Source organism: Paramormyrops kingsleyae, chromosome 9, assembly GCF_048594095.1.
Source record: "Paramormyrops kingsleyae isolate MSU_618 chromosome 9, PKINGS_0.4, whole genome shotgun sequence".
Lineage (NCBI taxonomy): Eukaryota > Metazoa > Chordata > Actinopteri > Osteoglossiformes > Mormyridae > Paramormyrops > Paramormyrops kingsleyae.
Window position 1 is genome coordinate 6,757,026 of NC_132805.1, and position 21,491 is coordinate 6,778,516.

A 21,491-nucleotide genomic window follows, 5' to 3' on the forward strand; every position below is an offset into this window, starting at 1 on the left:
CAGGAAATTTAAATGCCTTTCCTCCAGTTGACTGATTTTACCTTACTTTACCTTACTTTACCTTACTTTACCTTACTTTATAGAGAATATATTTGAATGGCATATTGGAAGATATATATCCCTTATGCCAGCACGCACATTTTGGTCAGATTAGTGTTGCGGTTCTGCCATTGCTTGTGACAGCCTGCCCCAGGTAATTGTAACCTTTAGTTTAATGGACTGAATTTAAGGACTCTGTGATACCCAGGCATTTAGTCACACCTACAGTGATCAGCAAATGAAAGCGTGAGGAAGTTGATATCTGAACCAGTTTACAGCAGCACTCATCTGCATCAGGCTGATCCTCACATGTAGAGCTTAGTTATTTGACTGTCCGATGGGATTAGGCAGTAATAAATACTAACAAATGTAATGCAAATGTCTTTATGTAAATGAGAAGAGGTGACATCAATCTCATCTCTTGTACTGCATTAGACCCTGAATGATGACCGTCCTCCTTAGGTGCTTTTCTACTGCAGAACTTCTTTTTTCAGGAGCCAGGAACTTCTGTTGCGTTCCCACCACAGGGTCTTGGCTCTATTTTGTAGTTCCTCTGAGGTTGTTCCTGAACATTTTGTAGTCCCTACTCCAGTGAAGGTACTTTTCATTCAACCTGGAACTACTCGTTGGGGCTTAAAGCGATAAACTTTGCTGATTGGCTGCTAAGCATTGGCTCCGGCTTGGAAGTTATGGAAGCGTAGAATAAAAGGAGCAGATGGAATTTGTATGTCAGCTACGTTAAATGTATCAATGAAAACCCTTTATTGCTTGTGTCTCCATATTTCTACCTCGGAAATTTCGATCTCTACAATTCAACGTAAAAACACTCTCTCTCCTGTTTTATAGTCTTGAACTAATATGAAAATTTTGATCTATAGATGTATTTTTGTCTAATACTGCCAATATGGAAGGGTGGGGGCACCAGCGGTAATTAGTGGAATAACGTTTCATTAGTCTGTGAAAAGTGAAAAACGAAAAGATTGATCTGCCAGATAGTGAATTCGAAGTGTGTTGCGACTGATCTCTTCTAAGCACAGCTGCCATGTGTCTGATATTTTACAGGGTCGTCGTGGTTTCTGCCGTAGGCCTAGTTTCAGACTGTACAATTGCCCCCCCCCCCACACTCCCCCAAATAACTAACAAAACAACCCATTCATCCTCAGTTGTTTGGGGATGGAGGTGTAGTTCCCTTGCTTATGAAATTACATGGTAAGTTGAGCCTACAAGCTTTTTGTGTCTCCCATGCTTATATAGCATAAAGCTCACCATTCTAGATGTGTGGTGGGAAAGCAGCACGTGAAAGTGGCCAGGAGCCGCAAAAGTTCCTAGTCAGGAAGAGCCCAGGAACTTGGCACCAGGAGCCGCAAAAGTTCCCAGTCAGGAAGGGCCCAGGAACTTGGCACCAGGAGCCACAAAAGTTCCCAGTCAGGAAGGGCCCAGGAACTTGGCACCAGGAGCCAGTTCCATGAACTTCAGTGGGAAAGTGGCTTTTTGCAAAGTTTCCAGAAAGGGAGCAGAGAGGCAACAGATCTACCTGAAGCTATGAACAGATTAGCAGGACTGAGTAGATGGAAGAATGTTGTACTATGATAGTCGACAGACTAATGGAGTGTGGCAGGTGCTCACTGTACGATCCACAGTTCTCAGACGCTGTCAATTTATGGATTGATTCCCATGGGTTCCAGTTGTACATTTCACATTTTTATTTATTTAGCTGACATTTTTATCCAAAGCAACATGCATTTTTTTGGAAAGCAGGTTCAGTTCCTGGAGCAGTTGGGGTTAAGGGCTTTGCTCAAGGGCCCTATCAAATCTGTCTCTGGGATTTGAACCAGCAACCTTCTGATCACAGGCACAGTCTGTTTGAAGTCCAGCCTGACAGAGAGCACTGGTGGAAATGTGTTTGCTGTTCTCACCTACCTTTAATATGCATTCAGCTGTGTGAAGGGTCATAATTATTGTCGAACCAGGGCTGCCGGGCTCCGAAGGAGCGATAGATTCTGCTGCTGTGTGGTTTTTGTCCTTCCCTTTGCCCTCTTTTTGTGCATCATTGTGTTCATCAGATTGGTTTCATCTCCGATCCTTTATAAAAAATCTTTGAGGAAAAGTTTGAGCCATCAAAAAGCAGCTAGCCAGTAGTAGGCAGGGGCCGTTGCTCGAAATTGTGGGCCCCCTAACAAAATGTCACCTTCGGCGCCCCCCTGCCCAATGAAATTCATGGTTATTTTGTATTCAAGGGTCCTTGTAAAGTGCTGGGCCCCCGGAATCTGCCTGGGTATCCAGGCCCCTCCTGGCCCCTGGTAGCCGGGAAATCCGGATCCTTCAAGAAAACCAGTTACAGTTAATGACCTTTGTATTTTTAAATGATTTTATTACCTGATGTGTTTAAAAAGGAATCCCTGGGTATTTTTCTGCTCAAAGCCACATCTGCACTCTTAACACAAAAATACAACAAAAAATGATGTGGCTGTATTTTTTTCCTGCTGCTTTGCATATTATAATGCAAATTTCACTGTTAATCTCAGTAGAGTCCCAGGGGGGTATTTTTAAGGGTAATGTTCTCTGGTCTGTGATTTAGCAGTGCGTGGCATGCAGAAACGATTAGCAAGAAAGTGACAAATTGCGCAATTATGCATTTAAAGGTGGGTGTATGTTTGTGTGAGTGTGTGTATATATAAGCGTGAGCATTAGACAATAGCCTTTGCTCATATTAACCATGTTTATTTCCAAATTGCGGAAATGCAGTAACCTATTCTGCTAGGTCACTGACACTTAAAATGTGCTGCTGGAGCCAACACTGATTGTTTAATTAAAAGAATCCTCACTCAGGTCACTCGTCATGGGCAGATGGTCTGTGAATGTTTGTCCTGTGTAGCTGCTGGAGCGCAGTCAGGAGAGCTGGTGCGCCGTGTGACCGTGTGACAAACATGTAGAATGAAATTTTGCTTAATATACCCAAGTTCTTTTTGCATATTCAGCTTTGCTCACCTTTTGAGATGTAATTAGGGCTGTGCGATATGAGATATATATACAGTATATATATCCATATTATTCTCTATCGTTTATTTTGTGGTGTCACAAAAAACACTGTTTACGGCAACATTTTTTCATCATTTGGATGACTGTTTGCAAAGTTAAACGCCAACACGTGGGACTTGTATGGAAGTTTTTATCGGACTTTATTATTTGTAACCAACTGAAGACAATCCACAGATATGTACCAAGATAAATGACTATCCACAAATATGTATCATGATCCACAAATATTTAACTATGTGTAAATATATATTTTTAAATTTGTGTTGTGTAACATCATATCCACAAAAATATCATATGATTTATACACATAAAATGTGTTTTGCACATTTGTGGATCACATCCTGTCTGTTTGTGGACTGCATTATTTGTGAATTCCTTCCTTTTGATTTGCGGATTTTTGTCCAGTTCTTACTACTATAGTTAAAATCACTGACAGTGAATGGACAGAGTGCATTTATTAATAAATACGTATAAAAACACATAATATTAAAGTTACATGGTATGCATTGTCCCCCATAGTCTTAATGCTTAAATCACTCTTAACTGGACATGTCTGTATTGTTCATGTTAGTACTTTAGTCCATTTATTCTATGTTTCGTACTTTAACCGGACACAGTACAGTCATTATTAGTAACGCAAAACTATTGCAAGGGAACATGAAAGTATTGCATGGGAATGCAAAAGTATTAAAAAACTCTTTTCCCACCCCGACCTCTTAGGGGTTCTGTACGAATGTCACGTTTCACGGGCTCTTAATTAAAAACAAAAGTGTGCTTTAATCATTCTTTTCAGCATTAACTGGACCTGTCTGTATCGCTTAGGGTTACTCTTATTAGCCCATTAATTCTGTCTTTTGTACTTTAAACAGACACAGTAGTAATTAGTAACGGGACAGTATGGCAAGGGAACTCAAAACTATTTCAAAAAATATTTGCCCAGCCAGGCCTCTTTGGGGCTCCGTATACCACAGCTCTTTAGAAGAGAAATCACAAATACATCACTATCCACAAGCTGGATCTATTCTTTCTCTTTATTTGTGGATTTTTTGCCCAATTTCTGCTGCAGCTGATTTGTAGGGAAAAATGCATAAACATGAGGTGCAGCCTTGGTATACATTATTATTATCATCATTATTGGGCCGATGAGATGACTTGTATCAGTATATGAGATTTTGGTGATATTGCACAGCCCTATATATAATGTATGAGATTGAGGCTTGGGGGTCGAGAGCAGGTCCAGGCCAATTATCTGCCTCCCTCCCCCTGGAGTATTTTGGGGCTTGAGGATGTTGCTCATGGGCCTGGAAGACATGTGGTTGTCTTGCAGTGGTGGGGATTTGAACCAGCAACCTTCTGATCGCAGCCACAGAGGCCTAATCCATCTAGCCACACACCACCCCTTTATAATGCTTCTGAGAAGGTGGGCACAGTGCAGTTCTGACCCATTAAGGCGTCATAGATGTAGGGCAGGCCAAGGTAACCTGAATAGGGCTGTTTGTTCCTTAACTAATGTCCAGGTGCCTGTATTAAAGCACCCCCCCCCCCCCCACCCCGTGAGCCCTCAGCACTATGCTGACAGCCCCCTCTCCAATTAACACCCCCAGCTGCTCCTCTGAATGCTCTTTGCTTAGCAGAATCCTTCTAGCTGCTTGCTTAGCTTTTACTTCTGTCATGTTGGCCGTCCAGGCATTTATTTGACTGCTTTCGGGCCGACTGTGTTGCTTGGAGTCTGTGTCTGCACACCTGAGGTTTTTAAGATGCTCTCTGGTCCCATTAGCGCTGTGATTACCGACCCATGAAGGCTTTGCATGTTGATCCTCTGAATCACTCAACTCCAGCAGGTAAGCTGGGATTCAGCTAGGAAATGCTGGGAGTCCCGGTCTGGCGGACTGGGAGAGAGATTTTGTGTTTGGGCCACTTCTGGTGATGGGTGCATGTGTGGGGTTCCTGCCCAGAAAAGCCCAGTCCGGTGGCGCTGAACAGGTCTTGTGCTTCTATCTGCTGTCCACTTGGACCAAATGGTGTTTTGGAACTAACTGTCTGTCTCTCTGTCTGTCATGCATATACAGTACGATCCCGTCATAACAGACTTTAAGGGACTTGGCAAAACAGTCCGTTATATCCAGAGTTGCTGTATGCGCAGAACACTGACGGACACCGACAGGATTCACGGTGTTCATGTGTTTCTTTTAATGACAGCATAACAGCAGACAAAAAACACAGATATTATTGTCTGCTTTTCATTTCTATTTAGTTTGTTTAAAAGGACAATGCATAGACCTGTTCTATAGGAAAGGTAACCTTAAATGACTTCTGTTGTGATCTGGTGCTATATAGAAAATAAAATGAAATAAAATTAACTTGACCTTCAAGGAGGGCCGGGAGGTGCCGTTGGGGGGGGGCGCCCCCCTAATATAATGGTAGGGGAAACGCTGAAATGAATGCCCAGAAAGATATGAATACAAACGTGTGTGTGTGTGTGTGTGTGTGTGTGTGTATGTAGGTGTGAGAGTCTGCTGCAGTCCAACCTATTAATCTCTCAGTCAGGCTCTGCATGAGTGTTTCCCAGCTGGAAGAAACACTGATTTCATTTTTCGCACATCCTCACACAGCAGGTGGCTTGTGACACCACCCAGATTTTGCTGGTTTATTCACTTTTTATTGTTTTATGTTTGGTGCCATAAGGACAGCTCGGCACAGAATGCAGAACGGCCTTTACAAAGTTACAATGGCCACAGGCTTTATCTGTGAAATGTATTTTAACTGGCTAACAGGAAACTACACCGATGTGGCGGTAAGCGATTGGCTGGAATTGCGTGTGGCTTTGCCTGCCCTTCCGGGGAGGATTTGTAACGCGGCTGCACCTTGGCTGTGAGGTAATGAAAATGACAGAGTAGGAATAAAATGCGACCAATGATTAACCAGGAAGTCTCGCGGCATGCAGAGAGACGGCACTGTTAATGCACAGGAAAAAAACGAAGGTATAAAATGAGTGATGACGATCTGTGGAAGTCCTTCATCTTATGGATGTTGGCACTGAGCTGCATGCAATGTTAAGATCTGGGGAAGGTTCTCCACAAACACTGTGGTTTAATCCAATGGAGGAGATTAACCCCCCCCCCCCCCCCAACCATGGGCATTCAGTATTGACTGCGGTGCACTTAACTAAAGTGGGCAACGGGCTGTAAATTCTGCATGATGTCATGCAATATTGATTTGGAAGAAGCCTGTATAGCAGACCAGCGGGATTTACCCCCCTGCCTCAGCTTTGAGCGTCCCCTAGTGTCCCCCCATGACCCCGTCAAGGTAAAAACCATCCCAGCAAGTCTGTGTCTTGGCACTGGCTGCCAGTGATGATGCCCACGAGAGGCGAAATAGCTCCGCTCTCGCACTTGGGCTGTGCTTGAATGCCAGTGACTCTGCCTCACTTAGAGTTGACGTCAGCAGAATGTGGTTCAGCAGGTTAGGCTGCCTGTGGGCAGAAGGTCGCTGGTTCAAATCCCCGAGTCACACAGTGATTTCACCCTTCGGTCCCTGAGCAAGGCTGTTGTCCTCTAATTGCTTCTGGGACTGTCTGACTCTGCTTTCTCAGTTGTATGTCGCTTCAGATAAAAGGGTCTGCTATGTAAATTGTAGATGATGTCAGGTTCTGCTTGACTGACTGTCAAGCTGCCCGCAAATAAGCTTCCCTTTTCAGTTAAAGCAGCTTTAGACCTGCTCAGACACATCCCCCCCCAAGGTGATGTGTGCATGTTAAGAAGCTTGTGTACCCTGATCGAGACTGCCTCATTTTCTCCGGTATGAGTCCGTGCGTGGCTCTGCTGCCCCAATCTGTTGTACAAATTTGCCATTCTGTCAGTGGAGTTAATTGGAAATTGGAATATCAGGCCCCCGGCCAATTCGGATGATGATCATCAGGAAAAACTGAGCCCCTGCTCAGTTCTGACTCTGCTGTGATGTCACTTCCTGCAGCTCCTGCCATGACCACAGAAGTGAGCGTCGCGGGTGAAGCGGAGAGTCAGCAGCAGGCCGGTCAGCCTGCATCCGACCAGCAGGGGCAGAAGGGTCCCCGCCCACAGGAGCCTCGCGCCCCCCCTGAGGAACCGCCCCCCAAAACCAGTCGTGGCCTGCCACGGCTCCTTTCCTCCTTCCTGAAGCGTCGCTCTCAGTGCACCGAGCCGGAGGGACGGCCGGCCCCAGAGGACCCCTCCAAGGCCCCCATCGCGGACCCAGAGCCTGAGCTGCGTGTAGTGGGTGACACGGCCCTCGACCTGCACTCGCTCAGCAGCGCAGACACTCAGGTTTGCTCTCTTTAGTCCCGCCTCCTCTCTCTAGCCCCCCCACCTCCTCTCTCTCTCTCTCTGCCCTCCCCTAACCCCCCCTCCCTCTCTCTCTCTCTCTCTGCCCTCCCCTAACCCCCCCTCCCTCTCTCTCTCTCTCTCTGCCCTCCCCTAACCCCCTCTCTCTCTCTCTCTCTCTCTCTCTCTGCCCTCCCCTAACCCCCCCTCTCTCTCTCTCTCTGCCCTCCCCTAACCCCCCCTCCCTCTCTCTCTCTCTGCCCTCTCCACCCTCTTTCTAACTGGCCACACCCTGTGCCTTTAGCCATATATGGTCTCTTTAGCCCCACCTCTTCTCTCTTTGACCCCACCCCCTCTCTCTGCCCTACCCTCTTTTTATCTGGCCACACCCCCTCTCTGGTCCCACCTCATCTCTTTGGCCACCCCCTCTCTCTGCCCCACCCTCTTTTTATCTGGCCACACCCCCTCTCTGGTCCCACCTCATCTCTCTTTGGCCACCCCCTCTCTCTGCCCCACCCTCTTTTTATCTGGCCACACCCCCTCTCTGGTCCCACCTCATCTCTCTTTGGCCACCCCCTCTCTCTGCCCCACCCTCTTTATATCTGGCCACACCCCCTCTCTGGTCTCACCTTATCTCTCTTTGGCCACCCCCTCTCTCTGCCCCACCCTCTTTATATCTGGCCACACCCCCTCTCTGGTCTCACCTTATCTCTTTGGCCACCCCCTCTCTCTGCCCCACTCCCTCTCTCATTGTCTTCTCCCTCACCCCAGCATCTCTCTCTTCCCCCCCCCCGACCCCTACTCTCATTTGTGGGCAGTCCAGGTTCACCTTCCATACCTGCGTAGTGCAGGTGCACCTGGACGATTCTCAGACATTCAGCCCGTTCTTGTGGAAGATGATGTCAGAGGCGCATGTCACTGGTTTCACAGGCGGCCCCTTTAGAGCCAGTTTGTACCTCGTGAACGATACCTCCCGTGTAAATAAATACGACAAAAACGGCTGAGACGGGAGCAGTCGAAATCCCCGCGTCAGCACTGCGTCCGTCTTCCTGATCTGCATCAGTGCTGTGGATACAAAACAGAAAGTAGCTTAGGGCATCATCATTTGCCAGCAGCCCCCCCACCCCACTCCGATCACGTGACGGAGGCTTTTACAGGGGTGTCCGCTTTCTATTTGTCACTCATGCGCAGCCCGCCCAGGAGGACAGGAGGGACGCCAGCCCACACAAAGGGGAGGAGGAAGAGCAGGAGGGAGGCAGAGAAGACGAGAGAAAAGGGCTGGAGCCAAGCAGGAGAGAGCAGGAGCCGGCCGGGCAGGAGCCCGAGGTCCAAGAAGAAGTGAAGGCCCCAGGAGAGACCGAGGCCCCCGAAGGGCCCAGGGCCCCCAGAGCCCCTCGGCAGCCCCGCAGCATGCACTGCCGAGTCACCCTGCTGGACGACACTCTGTATGAGTGCGACCTGGACGTAAGGGGCCGCAGTGCAGGGCTGCACGCACCGCCCAGGCCGCCCGGTGAGGTCCGGTGTTTCTGCGTGTTCTGCCCCCCCAAATGAGCGCTTCCCTTCTTTGCAGAAACATGCCAAAGGCCAGGAGCTGTTGACCAAGGTGTGCGAGCACCTCAACCTGCTGGAGAGGGACTACTTTGGCCTGGCCACCTGGGAGACGGCCACCCTGAAGGTGGGTGGAGCCTGGACACTGCCAGGGCTGGCCGGGTTAAGAAGAACAGTCACCATCGCTCCGTCTTGGGCTGATCTGGTGACTGTGGGTTGAACGAGAGGCACTAAATAATCAAATTAGTTCAAGTGTTACCTTGGGTCAAGTTTTACTGATTGTGGCCTGCATTAGAAGGTGCTGATGTGATCGGGAAGCGTGCTTCCCTAGAGGCAGGGGAAGACAGGCCTAGCCAGAGGCACTGGGGCCTGGGCATCCCTGCCCTGGCTCTGCTCTGACTCGGGCGTTTTTGCCCTGCTGTCCCTGCCCTGGCTCTGCTCTGACTCGGGTGTTTTTGCCCTGCTGTCCCTGCCCTGGCTCTGCTCTGACTCGGGTGTTTTGCCCTGCTGTCCCTGCCCTGGCTCTGCTCTGACTCGGGCGTTTTTGCCCTGCTGTCCCTGCCCTGGCTCTGCTCTGACTCGGGCGTTTTTGCCCTGCTGTCCCTGCCCTGGCTCTGCTCTGACTCGGGTGTTTTTGCCCTGCTGTCCCTGCCCTGGCTCTGCTCTGACTCGGGTGTTTTTGCCCTGCTGTCCCTGCCCTGGCTCTGCTTTGACTTGGGTGTTTTTGCCCTGCTGTCCCTGCCCTGGCTCTGCTCTGACTCGGGCGTTTTTGCCCTGCTGTCCCCGCCCTGGCTCTGCTCTGACTCGGGTGTTTTTGCCCTGCTGTCCCTGCCCTGGCTCTGCTCTGACTCGGGTGTTTTTGCCCTGCTGTCCCTGCCCTGGCTCTGCTCTGACTTAGGTCTTTTTACCCTTTATTCCCTGTAGTGGTATTCAGTCATAAATACCTGAAATATCACAGTTCTTCTCAGCTGTGTGCTCACAGGTTGTTCGTAACGTCAGTACTTTGAGAAGCTTTTAGTTGGAGTTCAGCATGTCCAACAGCCTTTGTTTGCCGTGCTTAACAAAGTTGTTTCTCTCTCTCTGGACTCTGCAGACCTGGTTGGACTTCACCAAGGAGATTCGCAAGCAGGTGCAAGGTGAACAAAGTCATCATTAAGAGTCCAGATGGCATTTTGCTTCCATATGCAGTCATTTGCGAAAACAGCAGATCGTACAGCTGTGCACGTGTATCCTGTCTCCTCGACGTTTTGCCCAAACTTGCTAAATCAATTCATGTCCCAGGTTCCAGCTACGACTTCACTTTCAATGTGAAGTTCTACCCACCAGATCCGGCCCAGCTGACAGAAGACATCACCAGGTAAACCGCTCGTCGTAACACCTACAGCTACCCCAAGCGTAACTTACAGCACCGTGCAAACGTCTCAGGCAGTCAAAGAAGATGTTTAAAGGCCAGCATACACTGATTTTTCCCAGACAAACCAATGTGAAATAATCGTCGGCAATGCCTTTGGCCGTGGCTCCAAAACGGTGATCCTACATCATACAGTGAGAAAAGTTTAAAGATAAACATTGTCTGTTTTCTGACTAGAGATTGACTGGGACACATTTCTGACAATCTCAGAAATTTGGTATGACCATCTCTCGATGTGACTCCTGGAATGACCTACGTCTGCAAACCGACAAATGCTGAAGACGTTTTATTGCTCTATATTGACGTTTCATAGCTTATGATTTAGTAGATGTTATAATTGTACAGTTTACATTCATCAAACTTGATGTCGTACCCAAGTTTATTAGACCCTTGTCGCACAGTTTGGCTTGCAATAAACATATATGATTGCTGAAATCGCAGTCTGTAGGAGGCTTAAAGCTATTTATCTCGGTAGTAACTGTCTGTTTGCTCACAAATTTTAACATTGGAGTATAAGCTATTTAACAGTAACACAATAAAAATCTAACTAGGATTTCATCTGTTCTCCAAAATGTCACTGGTATCTTGCTGGACGGCTGGATGAACACAGCTTCAGTTCCCAAACCAAAGGGGCAGCCCAGCCTTTCCATGCATTCATCAAATTTCACCACCAGCTCAGCTAATTAATTAACCTAATTTGTCAAATAACTCAATGAAAATATTGATTGGCCAGACAAGGCATGAAAGTCAAAGAATTATTGATGAATTGGATGGTTGTCGCAAATACAGAGGTGGCTTTAGAAGAGGTTTCGAAATGGTTTAGCTGACATTTAAACCTCACTTTCTTTGACTTTTGCACGGTACTGTAGGTTAAGCCCCGAATCCTGCTCTGGGGCACTGGTTTGAAAACGCAGTGTATGAGCTTCAACATACTTCAACATACATTATGTATGTTGTGCTACCATGAGGTCACGGGTCATACAGTCGTGCATGCAGTTTTCTCAGAGCACCACACTTCAACTTACGGTGCCATCAGTCCCACTTACCAGCATACTGATGCATCTGACTTCTCCACCTCGTGTAACACCAGGTACCAGCTGTGCCTGCAGCTGCGGAAGGACGTCCTGAGTGGCAGTCTTCCATGCTCCTTTGCCACACTGGCACTTCTGGGCTCCTACGCCGTCCAGTCGGAGCTGGGAGAGTACGACCCGGACCTCCATGGCGCGGACTACGTCAGCCAGCTACGCCTGGCCCCCGGCCAGAGCAGGGACCTGGAGGAGAAGGTCGTGGAGCTGCACCGTAGCTACAGGTGAGGCCTTGGAGGACGGAGCTCTTCTGCGAGTACAAAGCTGCCCAGATGCAGACCTTGGTGGCACTGTCCTCCTTTGTAGGTCCATGAGTCCGGCCCAGGCAGATATGATGTTCCTGGAGAATGCCAAGAAGCTCTCCATGTATGGAGTGGACCTTCACCAAGCCAAGGTAGCTGCCTAGCATATTACCTTAGGTTAGGGTCTGGGATTTTAAGGCAATTTCAACCATACATCATATTAACTTTGCCCTGTTGCCAAGCAGATTAACTAAATGTTGTCACTATACAATCGCTTCTCTATTTTTGCAGTAGTTTTCTCGAAAAAATCTCGAAAAAACTATTTTAACCAAAACACTTTTGTCTTGAGCAGTGCCACATTCACCGAAATTACACTTCGCTTTGTGGCATTAGGTTAAACTGGGTTTCTTGAAGAATAAGAAACGCATTAGCGTCATTGGAACGTACAGCATGCCTCCTGGTGGTGGTATGATGCTATTGCAGGGCTGAGCTTTAAGTCATTTTCCAAGTCTAATGCCCTGGCATTAACTGGGGAGAGTTGGTTTCACCAGGATAGATGGTTTGCCATAGAGGTTTAACCTGTAGCTGCTCTCGTATGCATATATGAAAAGTGTGAAGGTGTGTAACACATATGTGTGCAGGACCTGGAAGGGGTGGACATCATGTTAGGTGTGTGCTCCAGCGGCCTCATGGTCTACAAGGACAAGCTGCGCATCAACCGCTTCCCCTGGCCCAAGGTCTTGAAGATCTCCTACAAGCGCAGTAGTTTCTTCATCAAGGTCCGCGCATCAGAGGTAAACCACTTGCTCCTGAATCCACTTACAAAACCATCTCGAATTTAATCTGTTTACCTGACACTGTACATTTTCTTTGGTGAAATTCTTCTCTTTGCACCTCAGCAAGAACAGTATGAGAGCATGATTGGATTCAAGCTGCCCAACTACAGAGCCTCGAAGAAGCTCTGGAAGGTGTGTGTGGAGCACCACACTTTCTTCAGGTAGGAAGGCATTATCTCTCTTTTTCTGTCTCTATGTCTGTCTCTCTCTCTACTTCCCTCCCGTCTGTCTCTTTCTGTCTGTCTCTATCTCTCTCTCTGTCTCTCTCCCCCTGTCTGACTCTCTCTGTCTGTCTGTCTCTCCCGACTATTGTTGGTGTGTGTTACTCTGTGTTCATGTGTCTTTTTAATCTACCAGCATCGTTAATCTACCAACCTTGTGTTTTGTCCCCATAATGCAGGATGGCTAGTTTTTAGTTCAGCGATAACTGATGTCTAGTTTCCACAAAGGAACATCACTGATATCTGTACATCATGACATTGGGTGGGACGTCCATCACACCATTTCCGTCCTGCAGGTTGACCTCAGTGGAGGCCACCACACCCAGGAAATTCCTGGCACTGGGATCGAAGTTCCGCTACAGTGGCCGCACCCAGGCTCAGACGCGTCAGGCCAGCTCCATGATCAACAGGCCTGCCCCCCAATTCCAGCGATCAGCTAGCAAGAGGGTGTCGCGGAGCCTAGATGGAGGTGTGTGTGTGTGTGTGTGTGTGTTGTTAACCCCTAAGTTCCCTTCTTAACTTCACCCTGCCTTTTCAGAGGATATTGAGTCTGAGCAGGAAGCATCACTGCAGCTTGCACAAGATGAGCCAGAAGGTAACTGGTATCTTGTGTCCTCCAGTAATCTTGAACTACAGCTCAACATTCTTCTCTGTGGTTCTATCAAGTGACATTTCAGACGGCTTGTTTGCGCTCTGAAGTTGACCCCCACCCCCCGCTTTCATTAATTCACTTTCCTTATTGGCCACTCATCTACTGGTATACTAACTTACAAGGAAGTTCTAACTAAGCGCACCTGCTTCTGCTGTCATGAAGACACCCGACAGGAGATTCTCTCTTCTACACCCTCTCACATCTGGTGTATCCAGCTGCTTGGTCCATGCTCTGCTCAGAGTAAAACCATAGTTCATGGGCATCTACTAGGAAACAACCCTTCAGTGGCCTGCTGCCTACTTGTGGACCATCGCTGATGCCTCCACACCAATCTTCACTTAGCATGACTCTGCTGCTTCCCATGCTAATGTTAGCTTCCTCAGTGTCCCAGCTTTTTAGAAACTCTTCAGTTAATTCCTTTTGTATTTGTTGGCTTTTTTTGTATTTTTAAACCCTTCTTGAGCACCACATTGTCCATGCCCATGTGATTATCTGTTTAGGACCTCCAGTGGAGCACAGTTGTCTGGAGACCTCCTTAAATGCCAAGGAAAGCCATTAATTTGTGACGCCATTGCAGAAAAAAAATTCAGAGTTCAGAGGAGATGCTATTTTGCCTCGTCCTTTTAAAGATGGCCTTCTCTGGACAGTAACCTATATAACTAACCCCTTAATGAGCTCTGACTTACTGCAGGCTCCTGTGCTTTTGGTCACTGTAAACATTGTGCTGGGCTAATCAGCCTGGCCAGCTGTAGAGAGAGGATGATCGTCTCTCTGCTATACTTCATCGCCTTTAGTCACTAACATCTCTAACCGACAGTAAAATGCACTAAACAGCACCCATGAATAACCGGCCTGCTTGTACAACTCTGATGGATCCTATCTATCAGGCCCACCAGCAACTCATAAGAATAGCTTTTCTGCTTGTTTGGTTGACCTACACATGGTTGCCATGGCAAAGCTAATGCAAATTAGCTCCATCCTCCAACTGCCATTGTAGTGTGCAAATCAGCTATGATGTTGTATTGTTTCTATAGGAGACCATGTCTCAAAGGCTTTTTCATGTGTCCCATGATGTGTTTGCTCGCACAGCCCCTCCATCCGAGCCCATTCCGCTTGCCCCACCCACACAGACCCCCACCCAGCTGGTCGCTGAGTCCAACTCACACCAGCCACACCCCTGGACAGATGAATGGTTTGTGCTGTTGAGCCAAGGTGCAGCACTACGACCCTCAGACTTCTCAGGTACTCAGGTCCTACTAGCTGCTTTCAGCTAGTCACCCACCCCTGGAAGCCACTTCAAGTGATGGTGCTTGGACCAGGAGTTTGCTTTAAGGTCATAATCCACAGTCTCACAAAGTCTTTCCCTCATAAGCGTTCACATGGTGAACCCTCCTGGTTTTATGTCATCATCATAAGAGGAAAACTTAATGTTTCATGTGTCTCCTGAGGAATGTAAGACTCTCCATATGCAAAGCTGTTCTGGTCATCACTTGGTGATGGGATGGAGGTCATGTGACCTGCAGCCCCACCCTGGGAGACTCCAGCAGACCTTCAGGGCTGCCTTGATGTGTTCCTATATCTTTTCTAGTGATGTGGCAGGATGACTGGTTTGCAATGCTGGACCCTCCCCGTCCTGAGCCAATACTGCCCCCACTTACTAAAGGTAGCGTTTGGTACTGCTGCTGCTTTTCGCTGATCACTGAGTGTAGCTGACACCAGCTGTACCCATGGGCAGTTGCATGGTTTGTGCACTTAACACACGTGATCGTCTTCAGCCGCCAATGCTCACCAGCGCCGTCCTCCATCCGTTCTACTGCCACTGTAATGTTCTAGCACTGTGTTCCACTTCACAGCCTGAGGTAAGTCTCAAATGTGGCCATATTCGGAAATGTGCCGGAACCCACTCTGTCCCACAAGCTTTGCCAGCTACTCTTTACATCCAAGCTTACTTAAAGATGGATAATGCTGCAGTCAGATATAGATGATAAACTAGTGGCTCCACCCGTTGGTGTCAAATCAGCAGTGCTCAAAGTGGATACATGCTTGGCTCATTAAAATTTTTTTGCTTTTACATCCCTGCGTTCTGCTTCTTGCACATTCCATGTATGATGAAGCGTAGATTCTCCCCGCTTCTCCAGCACTGTAGCTTTTACGGTCTTTCCAACATCTCCAGCTGAACGTGACTCCAGTTCTCTGATGTCTGGGAAGGACACCTTGCAGCAATCCCTGAAGGAGAGCGAGGCAGACGGCTCGCAGTGTGAGTTTGCAGAGAGAGACTCACAAAACTGTTGAGGAAACTCAAGGAAAATCTATAAAATCTGCCATGATTTGAATTTTGGAGGGGAGAGATTTTTGTTTTGCAAAACTTTGTGTGAAATGAGCTTCTGGCCCTCATGGATAGTGGAGAAGGGGCGTCGCCTCTGTCCTGGAAGCCTAATTAATGTCAGCTTGGGTTTGCGATGTAACCCAACCATGAGTCGAACGGGACATAAGGGGCATATTCATTGATGGCTTGGTTTCTCCTGTCACAGTCGCCCTCCAGGCAGAGGTGCAGGTTGAGGAATCGGAACTGAAACAGCAGGTAAAGGTACTGATCAACAGGATGAAAATCCTGGACAAAGAAGAAGCTGATGGGTTTGTGGTGGTACACCACACCCCCGCAGAACCCATAACTACACCTTCAGGTATGGTCTCCTAATCCTGCCCAAACTTTGTAATCTCCTGCTTTGCGAACAACTAATAGCCACCGTGTCCTTTGCCAGCTTCCAGTGTGAAGCGACTCCCATAACCGTAGAGCCCAGCGATACATTTTTACAAGCTAATTGATTACATCCGCAAGGGGAACATAGTCTATGTGCTACGTCCACAGTGTGAGCTCAAGCAAGGTGTAAATCAGTCTTGGGTTTCTAAGAAGATGGTTAATTCTGCTTGTCAGTTAAGCTGATGGGAAGCACTCCAGAGTATTCAGCTGTAAGTTCTTGGCTGGTCGTGGAAACAACAGAGCAGAAGATTCGTAAGGAGGTAAACATTGTAGAGGAGACGACAAAGCTGGAAGAGGAAGGAAGTCCGACTTATCTGTCAGTGCAAGGTACATGTTCCCTCACAGCAGTGTCAGCTTTGTCCGCTCTTAATAAACTAAACTCTAACCTACAAATAATCCAGGCAGGCTCTGCACTTTGTGGAAGCTTCTCGCAGACCTTCTGTTTGCTTTCATCAACGTGAATTTTGGATGACTGTTCTGGATTTGGTTTTGCCACCATATTCCTTAGGGATTTTTTTTTTTGGCAGTGTCACCATTCCAAAGAAGTTATTAATATCCTCATATAGACACGTTATGATTTTATCAGACGCTGTAGACGTGAGGAGCCAGAAGAGTGGAATGGTCGTGTCAGGGATATTAATTTTTCAGTAGCCTGTCAGATTACCTTCACGTGGGCCAGCCTCATGACAAAGGAGAAATGCCCTTTCTGTTTTTAAGGCTGGGAAACCTATCTCCTGTTTCCAGAGACTAATGAGCCTGAACTGTTAGTTCTTTGGTAGCCAATGAGCATGAACTGCAGTGTTTCCCCTAGGTTTACAGCTTTGGCGGGGTGCAGACGGACAGGCGCAGATATTTTGTCTGCTTTTCAGGTGGTTGACGCGACATATTTTCCGACCCGTGTTCTCTGTCCGCTGGTGTGAGTGTGCTCACCTGTGTGTGTGTGAGCGTGTCTGTGCACGCGCATCGGGGCGGAACTCCGCCATGCTACAGAGCGCAGAGGAGAATTGTAAACATACGACCATGTAGAGACAAAAATGACAAGCTGTTGTGTAAATAAGATAAATAACATTAGGCTGTTTAGTTTGTTCAATAAAAGGCCATGTATAGACCTGTTCTATAGGAAAGGTAACCTTAAATGATGTGATCTGGCGCTATATAGAAAATAAAATTAAAATATAAAATTAACTTGACCTTCAAGGAGGGGCGGGAGGTGCTGTTGGGGGGTGGGACACCCCCCTAATATAATGGTAGGGGAAACACTGAACTGGCAGCTCTTTGGTAGCCAATGAGCATGAACTGGCAGCTCTTTGGTAGCCAATGAGCATGAACTGGCAGCTCTTTGGTAGCCAATGAGCATAAACATTATTATAAGCAGCTGGAATTTCAAGTCAACATGAAGTAAAAACCAAGGATGGCTTCACGTTACACTCTGTGTGTTGTGCTAAGTGAGCTTGGTCACACAGTGGCTGTCGATGCAAACAAGATGGACAAGTCGGGTTATGCACGATATGAATGTCTGCGAAATAATAGGATAGCTGTCAAAGGTAAATTTGCTTTCACAGTGGTAGTTGAAGAGCTACAGCAGGATTACTCTTTGCAAAGCTTGGCTTCCCACATCCCACTAAAACATAACCACAGCGTCCTTCGCCTTCTCACGCTGACTCACCACCTGCAAGTGAAGTGCACTAAATAGTGTCCATAACTAAACCAGTCTGCTTGTGCAAATCCGGATGGATCTGATGGATCAGAACTACCAGCAACTCACGAGAAGAGCTTTTCTGCTTGTTTTGTTGACATACAGATGGTTGCCATGGCAAAGCTAATGGTTTACAAGGCTGGACTCTATAAGTAGGCTCCATCCTTCAGCTACTATTGAAGCTGTTGAACTTGTTGTATTGTTTCTATAGGAGACCATGTCTCAAAGGCTGATGTGTCCCATGATGTGTTTGCTCGCACAGCCCCTCCATCCGAGCCCATTCCGCTTGCCCCACCCACACAGACCCCCACCCAGCTGGTCACTGAGTCCAGCTCACATCAGCCACACCCCTGGACAGATGAATGGTTTGTGCTGTTGAGCCAAGGTGCAGCACTACGACCCTCAGACTTCTCAGGTACTCAGGTCCTAACAGCTGCTTTCAGCTAGTCACCCACCCCTGGAAGCCACTTCAAGTGATGCAGCTAAGAGTCAGAATCTGGTTTTTCTCAAGTACCTGGAGTTTGCTTTAAGTCATTCCTTCCATTCACCTTTTAGAGAAGAACTGCTGAATTTATTGTGACTTTCTTGAGGAAAGTAAGGCTCACTGGGAGATGCTGCCTGCAGCAGACCTTCAGGGCTGCCCTGATGTGTTCCTGCGTGTTTTCTAGCGATGTGGCAGGATGACTGGTTTGCTCTGCTGGACCCTCCCCGTCCTGAGCCAATACTGCCCCCACTTCCAAAAGGTAGAGTGTGGAACTGCGGCTGCTTTTCACTCAGAAGTAGTCAGTCTTCTGACCGTTATTTTCCCAGATGTTATTTGCTTTTTCTTGAGAGTATTTCAGTATATTGTACAAAGGCTCGGCAAATGATTATGGACGGCTGGACCTGGTGTACGTGCATGTTTTAGCCAACTGCATTCACGCTTCCGCAGCGTTTCTGTTATGCTGAGAGGCTTGTTGACCTCGGCTTGAGTCAGAGCTGTTTGTTTGTTTGCATCAGTCACGCCAACCCAGCATGTTCCGGAATATCCAAAGGCGAGTCCTTCTACGAGTGTAGAGGAACGTACAAAAGAGCTGGCTCTGGAGAGGGTACCGAAAGTGGAGGAGGTAACAGAGCTACAGGACGTGGAGACAGTGGATGTTGATCTCCAGCGGCTTGAAAGGTTTCTGGAAGGGCTTGAGTCAGCACGGAGAGGACAGAGAGACGATTGGTTTATCCTCATGGATAGCGCTCCCTCAGAATTTACGCTCAGAACGGAAGGTATTTATTACAAGCGAACTGGTACACGTGGCTTCTCTCCTTGACCGCTTATACCATTGTCACGCATTTTCACAGAAAACGCAACAGAAGTTTGAAAAGAAGCATTGGGAAGTATTCAAAGATTATATATGACCATGTCTCAAATGCTGATGTGTCCCATGATGTGTTTGCTCGCACAGCCCCTCCATCCGAGCCCATTCCGCTTGCCCCACCCACACAGACCCCCACCCAGCTGGTCGCTGAGTCCAGCTCACATCAGCCACACCCCTGGACAGATGAATGGTTTGTGCTGTTGAGCCAAGGTGCAGCACTACGACCCTCAGACTTCTCAGGTACTCAGGTCCTAACAGCTGCTTTCAGCTAGTCACCCACCCCTGGAAGCCACTTCAAGTGATGGTGCTTGGATTCAGCATGGACCAGGAGTTTGCTTTAAGGTCATAAACCGCAGTCCCTCAAGTGGCGGGTTTTTCCCCTCAGAATCCTCCATGCGATGGTCCTAACTTAACTTTTGAACCATCCTACGTTTGCTACGTTATCATCATTCCTTCCTGTCACCTTTTAGAGAAGAACTGTTCAATGTATCGTGTTTCATGAGGAAAGTAAGACTCGCTGTACAAAAAGCTGTTCTGATCAGCACTTGGTGATGGGATGGAGGTCATGTGACCTGCAGCCCCACGCTGGGAGACTCTGCCTGCAACAGACCTTCAGGGCTGCCTTATTGTGTTCCTATATGTTTTCTAGTGAGGTGGCAGGATGACTGGTTTGCTCTGCTGGACCGTGCCCATCTTGAACCAATACTGCCCCCACTTCCAAAAGGTAGCGTGTGGTACTGCCAGTCTTTCACTCTGAAGTGGTCTGTTTTCTGGCAGTGTATTCCCGAACAACCATGGAAAGTTTTTGAGCATATTGTTTAAAAGCTGTGCCAATGATTGTTGACGGCAAGACCTGGTGTGTGTGCAAACTGTTAGGAAATCACGATCACGCTTCAACTGTGTTGCTGTTATACTGAGATTTGGTAGACCTGGTTTGGTAGACCGTCCTGGCCTCCCTGACTGTCCTTAAACCTTGGTTGTGGCTTGTTCACAGCCGCAGTCGCGACCCCAGAGACTGGCCGTCCAATCAGTGCCCCCGTGATCCCACCTGCAACCCCAGGAGCGCCTACCTCCACCATATCTGCCGCTGCAGCCATCAGCGTGCCGGTGAAACCGGAACCGAGGAAGGTGGAGGTGAAGCCGCAGCCACCGGCGGTGGAACCCGTGCCAGAAGTTAAGGTAATGCTAAGAGCTCCGAGTATTGTCGAGAACATGACCCATGAAACACCTGCTGATTCGGTTCTGTGCTATGGTCACAGGCACAGGTGGGGTGAGAATGCGGGACCGGTCAGCACATGTGCTCCAGCAGCAGGATGAGCTATTTGCAGCCGTTAGCTGAGCCGATATCGGTCCTGCATGGATGGACTTGCCCACATTGCTAGGCAGTGGAGTAAAGGGGGGCAGTCTTTTCAAAGTCGTAGTCATCAGTCTATATGCAGTCTTAGTCAAAGAAAATTGTCTGAATGATCTTCAAAACTGTCAGCTTAGCCATTTCACATCTCTCCTGTAGTCAGTCCAGTATTTGCAGCAATCATCAAATCACCCTTGTATTTTTTGATTCGACCACTACCCTACCTCGTTTGCCTAATCAATACCTCATTGGTTTATGTAACTAATTAAATTAATTGATTAACCGAGCTGGTGGTGAAATTTTACAAAGACTTGGAAATGCTGGGGTGGCCCTGAGGAGAGGTTTGGGAACCAAAGAGGTGTTTATCTTCCAGTCCAACACGATGTCAGTCCAACACAGTATCGGTAACTTTTTGGAGAACAACAGAAATCTCTGTTGGTTTTTATCGTGTTACTGGTAATTTTGGATATAAGCTGGTGTTAAATTGTTTATTTTTTGTGAGAAAATATGCACTGACTGCCTACATACCGCTTTACGCACTTTCTTTGACTGCCTACATATCGCTTTACGCACTTTCTTTGACTGCCTACATATAGCTTTACGCACTTTCTTTGACTGCCTACATATAGCTTTACGCACTTTCTTTGACTGCCTACATACCGCTTTACGCACTTTCTTTGACTGCCTACATATCGCTTTACGCACTTTCTTTGACTGCCTACATATCGCTTTACGCACTTTCTTTGACTGCCTACATGTAGCTTTACGCACTTTCTTTGACTGCCTACATATAGCTTTACGCACTTTCTTTGACTGCCTACATGTAGCTTTACGCACTTTCTTTGACTGCCTACATATCGCTTTACGCACTTTCTTTGACTGCCTAGGACTTTTGGTCCTAGGCAGTCCCGTACGTGTGGTGTGGCCCAGATACCCATAGGCTTCTAAAGGTCTTAGAAC

General features: G+C 47.7%; 1 protein-coding gene across 10 annotated transcripts in view; it reads left to right on the plus strand.

Annotated features, from left to right (window-relative positions):
• Positions 1-21,491, plus strand: part of epb41b (erythrocyte membrane protein band 4.1b) — a 49,174-nt gene that overhangs the window by 12,307 nt on the left and 15,376 nt on the right. For 3 of the 10 annotated variants that reach the window (XM_023843182.2, XM_023843186.2, XM_023843185.2), the window contains exons 2-23: positions 7,051-7,379; positions 8,568-8,840; positions 8,947-9,051; positions 10,018-10,060; positions 10,206-10,281; positions 11,426-11,644; positions 11,727-11,814; positions 12,304-12,456; positions 12,562-12,659; positions 13,016-13,188; positions 13,258-13,314; positions 14,461-14,613; positions 14,960-15,034; positions 15,545-15,628; positions 15,903-16,055; positions 16,307-16,459; positions 18,091-18,243; positions 18,497-18,571; positions 18,828-19,088; positions 19,268-19,420; positions 19,830-19,904; positions 20,175-20,359. In XM_023843182.2, coding sequence (XP_023698950.2) covers positions 7,059-7,379; positions 8,568-8,840; positions 8,947-9,051; positions 10,018-10,060; positions 10,206-10,281; positions 11,426-11,644; positions 11,727-11,814; positions 12,304-12,456; positions 12,562-12,659; positions 13,016-13,188; positions 13,258-13,314; positions 14,461-14,613; positions 14,960-15,034; positions 15,545-15,628; positions 15,903-16,055; positions 16,307-16,459; positions 18,091-18,243; positions 18,497-18,571; positions 18,828-19,088; positions 19,268-19,420; positions 19,830-19,904; positions 20,175-20,359 — 3,126 coding nt within the window. In that variant the 5' untranslated portion in view covers positions 7,051-7,058. The remainder of the gene's footprint in view (positions 1-7,050; positions 7,380-8,567; positions 8,841-8,946; positions 9,052-10,017; positions 10,061-10,205; positions 10,282-11,425; positions 11,645-11,726; positions 11,815-12,303; positions 12,457-12,561; positions 12,660-13,015; positions 13,189-13,257; positions 13,315-14,460; positions 14,614-14,959; positions 15,035-15,544; positions 15,629-15,902; positions 16,056-16,306; positions 16,460-18,090; positions 18,244-18,496; positions 18,572-18,827; positions 19,089-19,267; positions 19,421-19,829; positions 19,905-20,174; positions 20,360-21,491) is intronic. The other 7 variants (XM_072716204.1, XM_072716199.1, XM_072716202.1 and 4 more) reach the window with 5 other exon arrangements.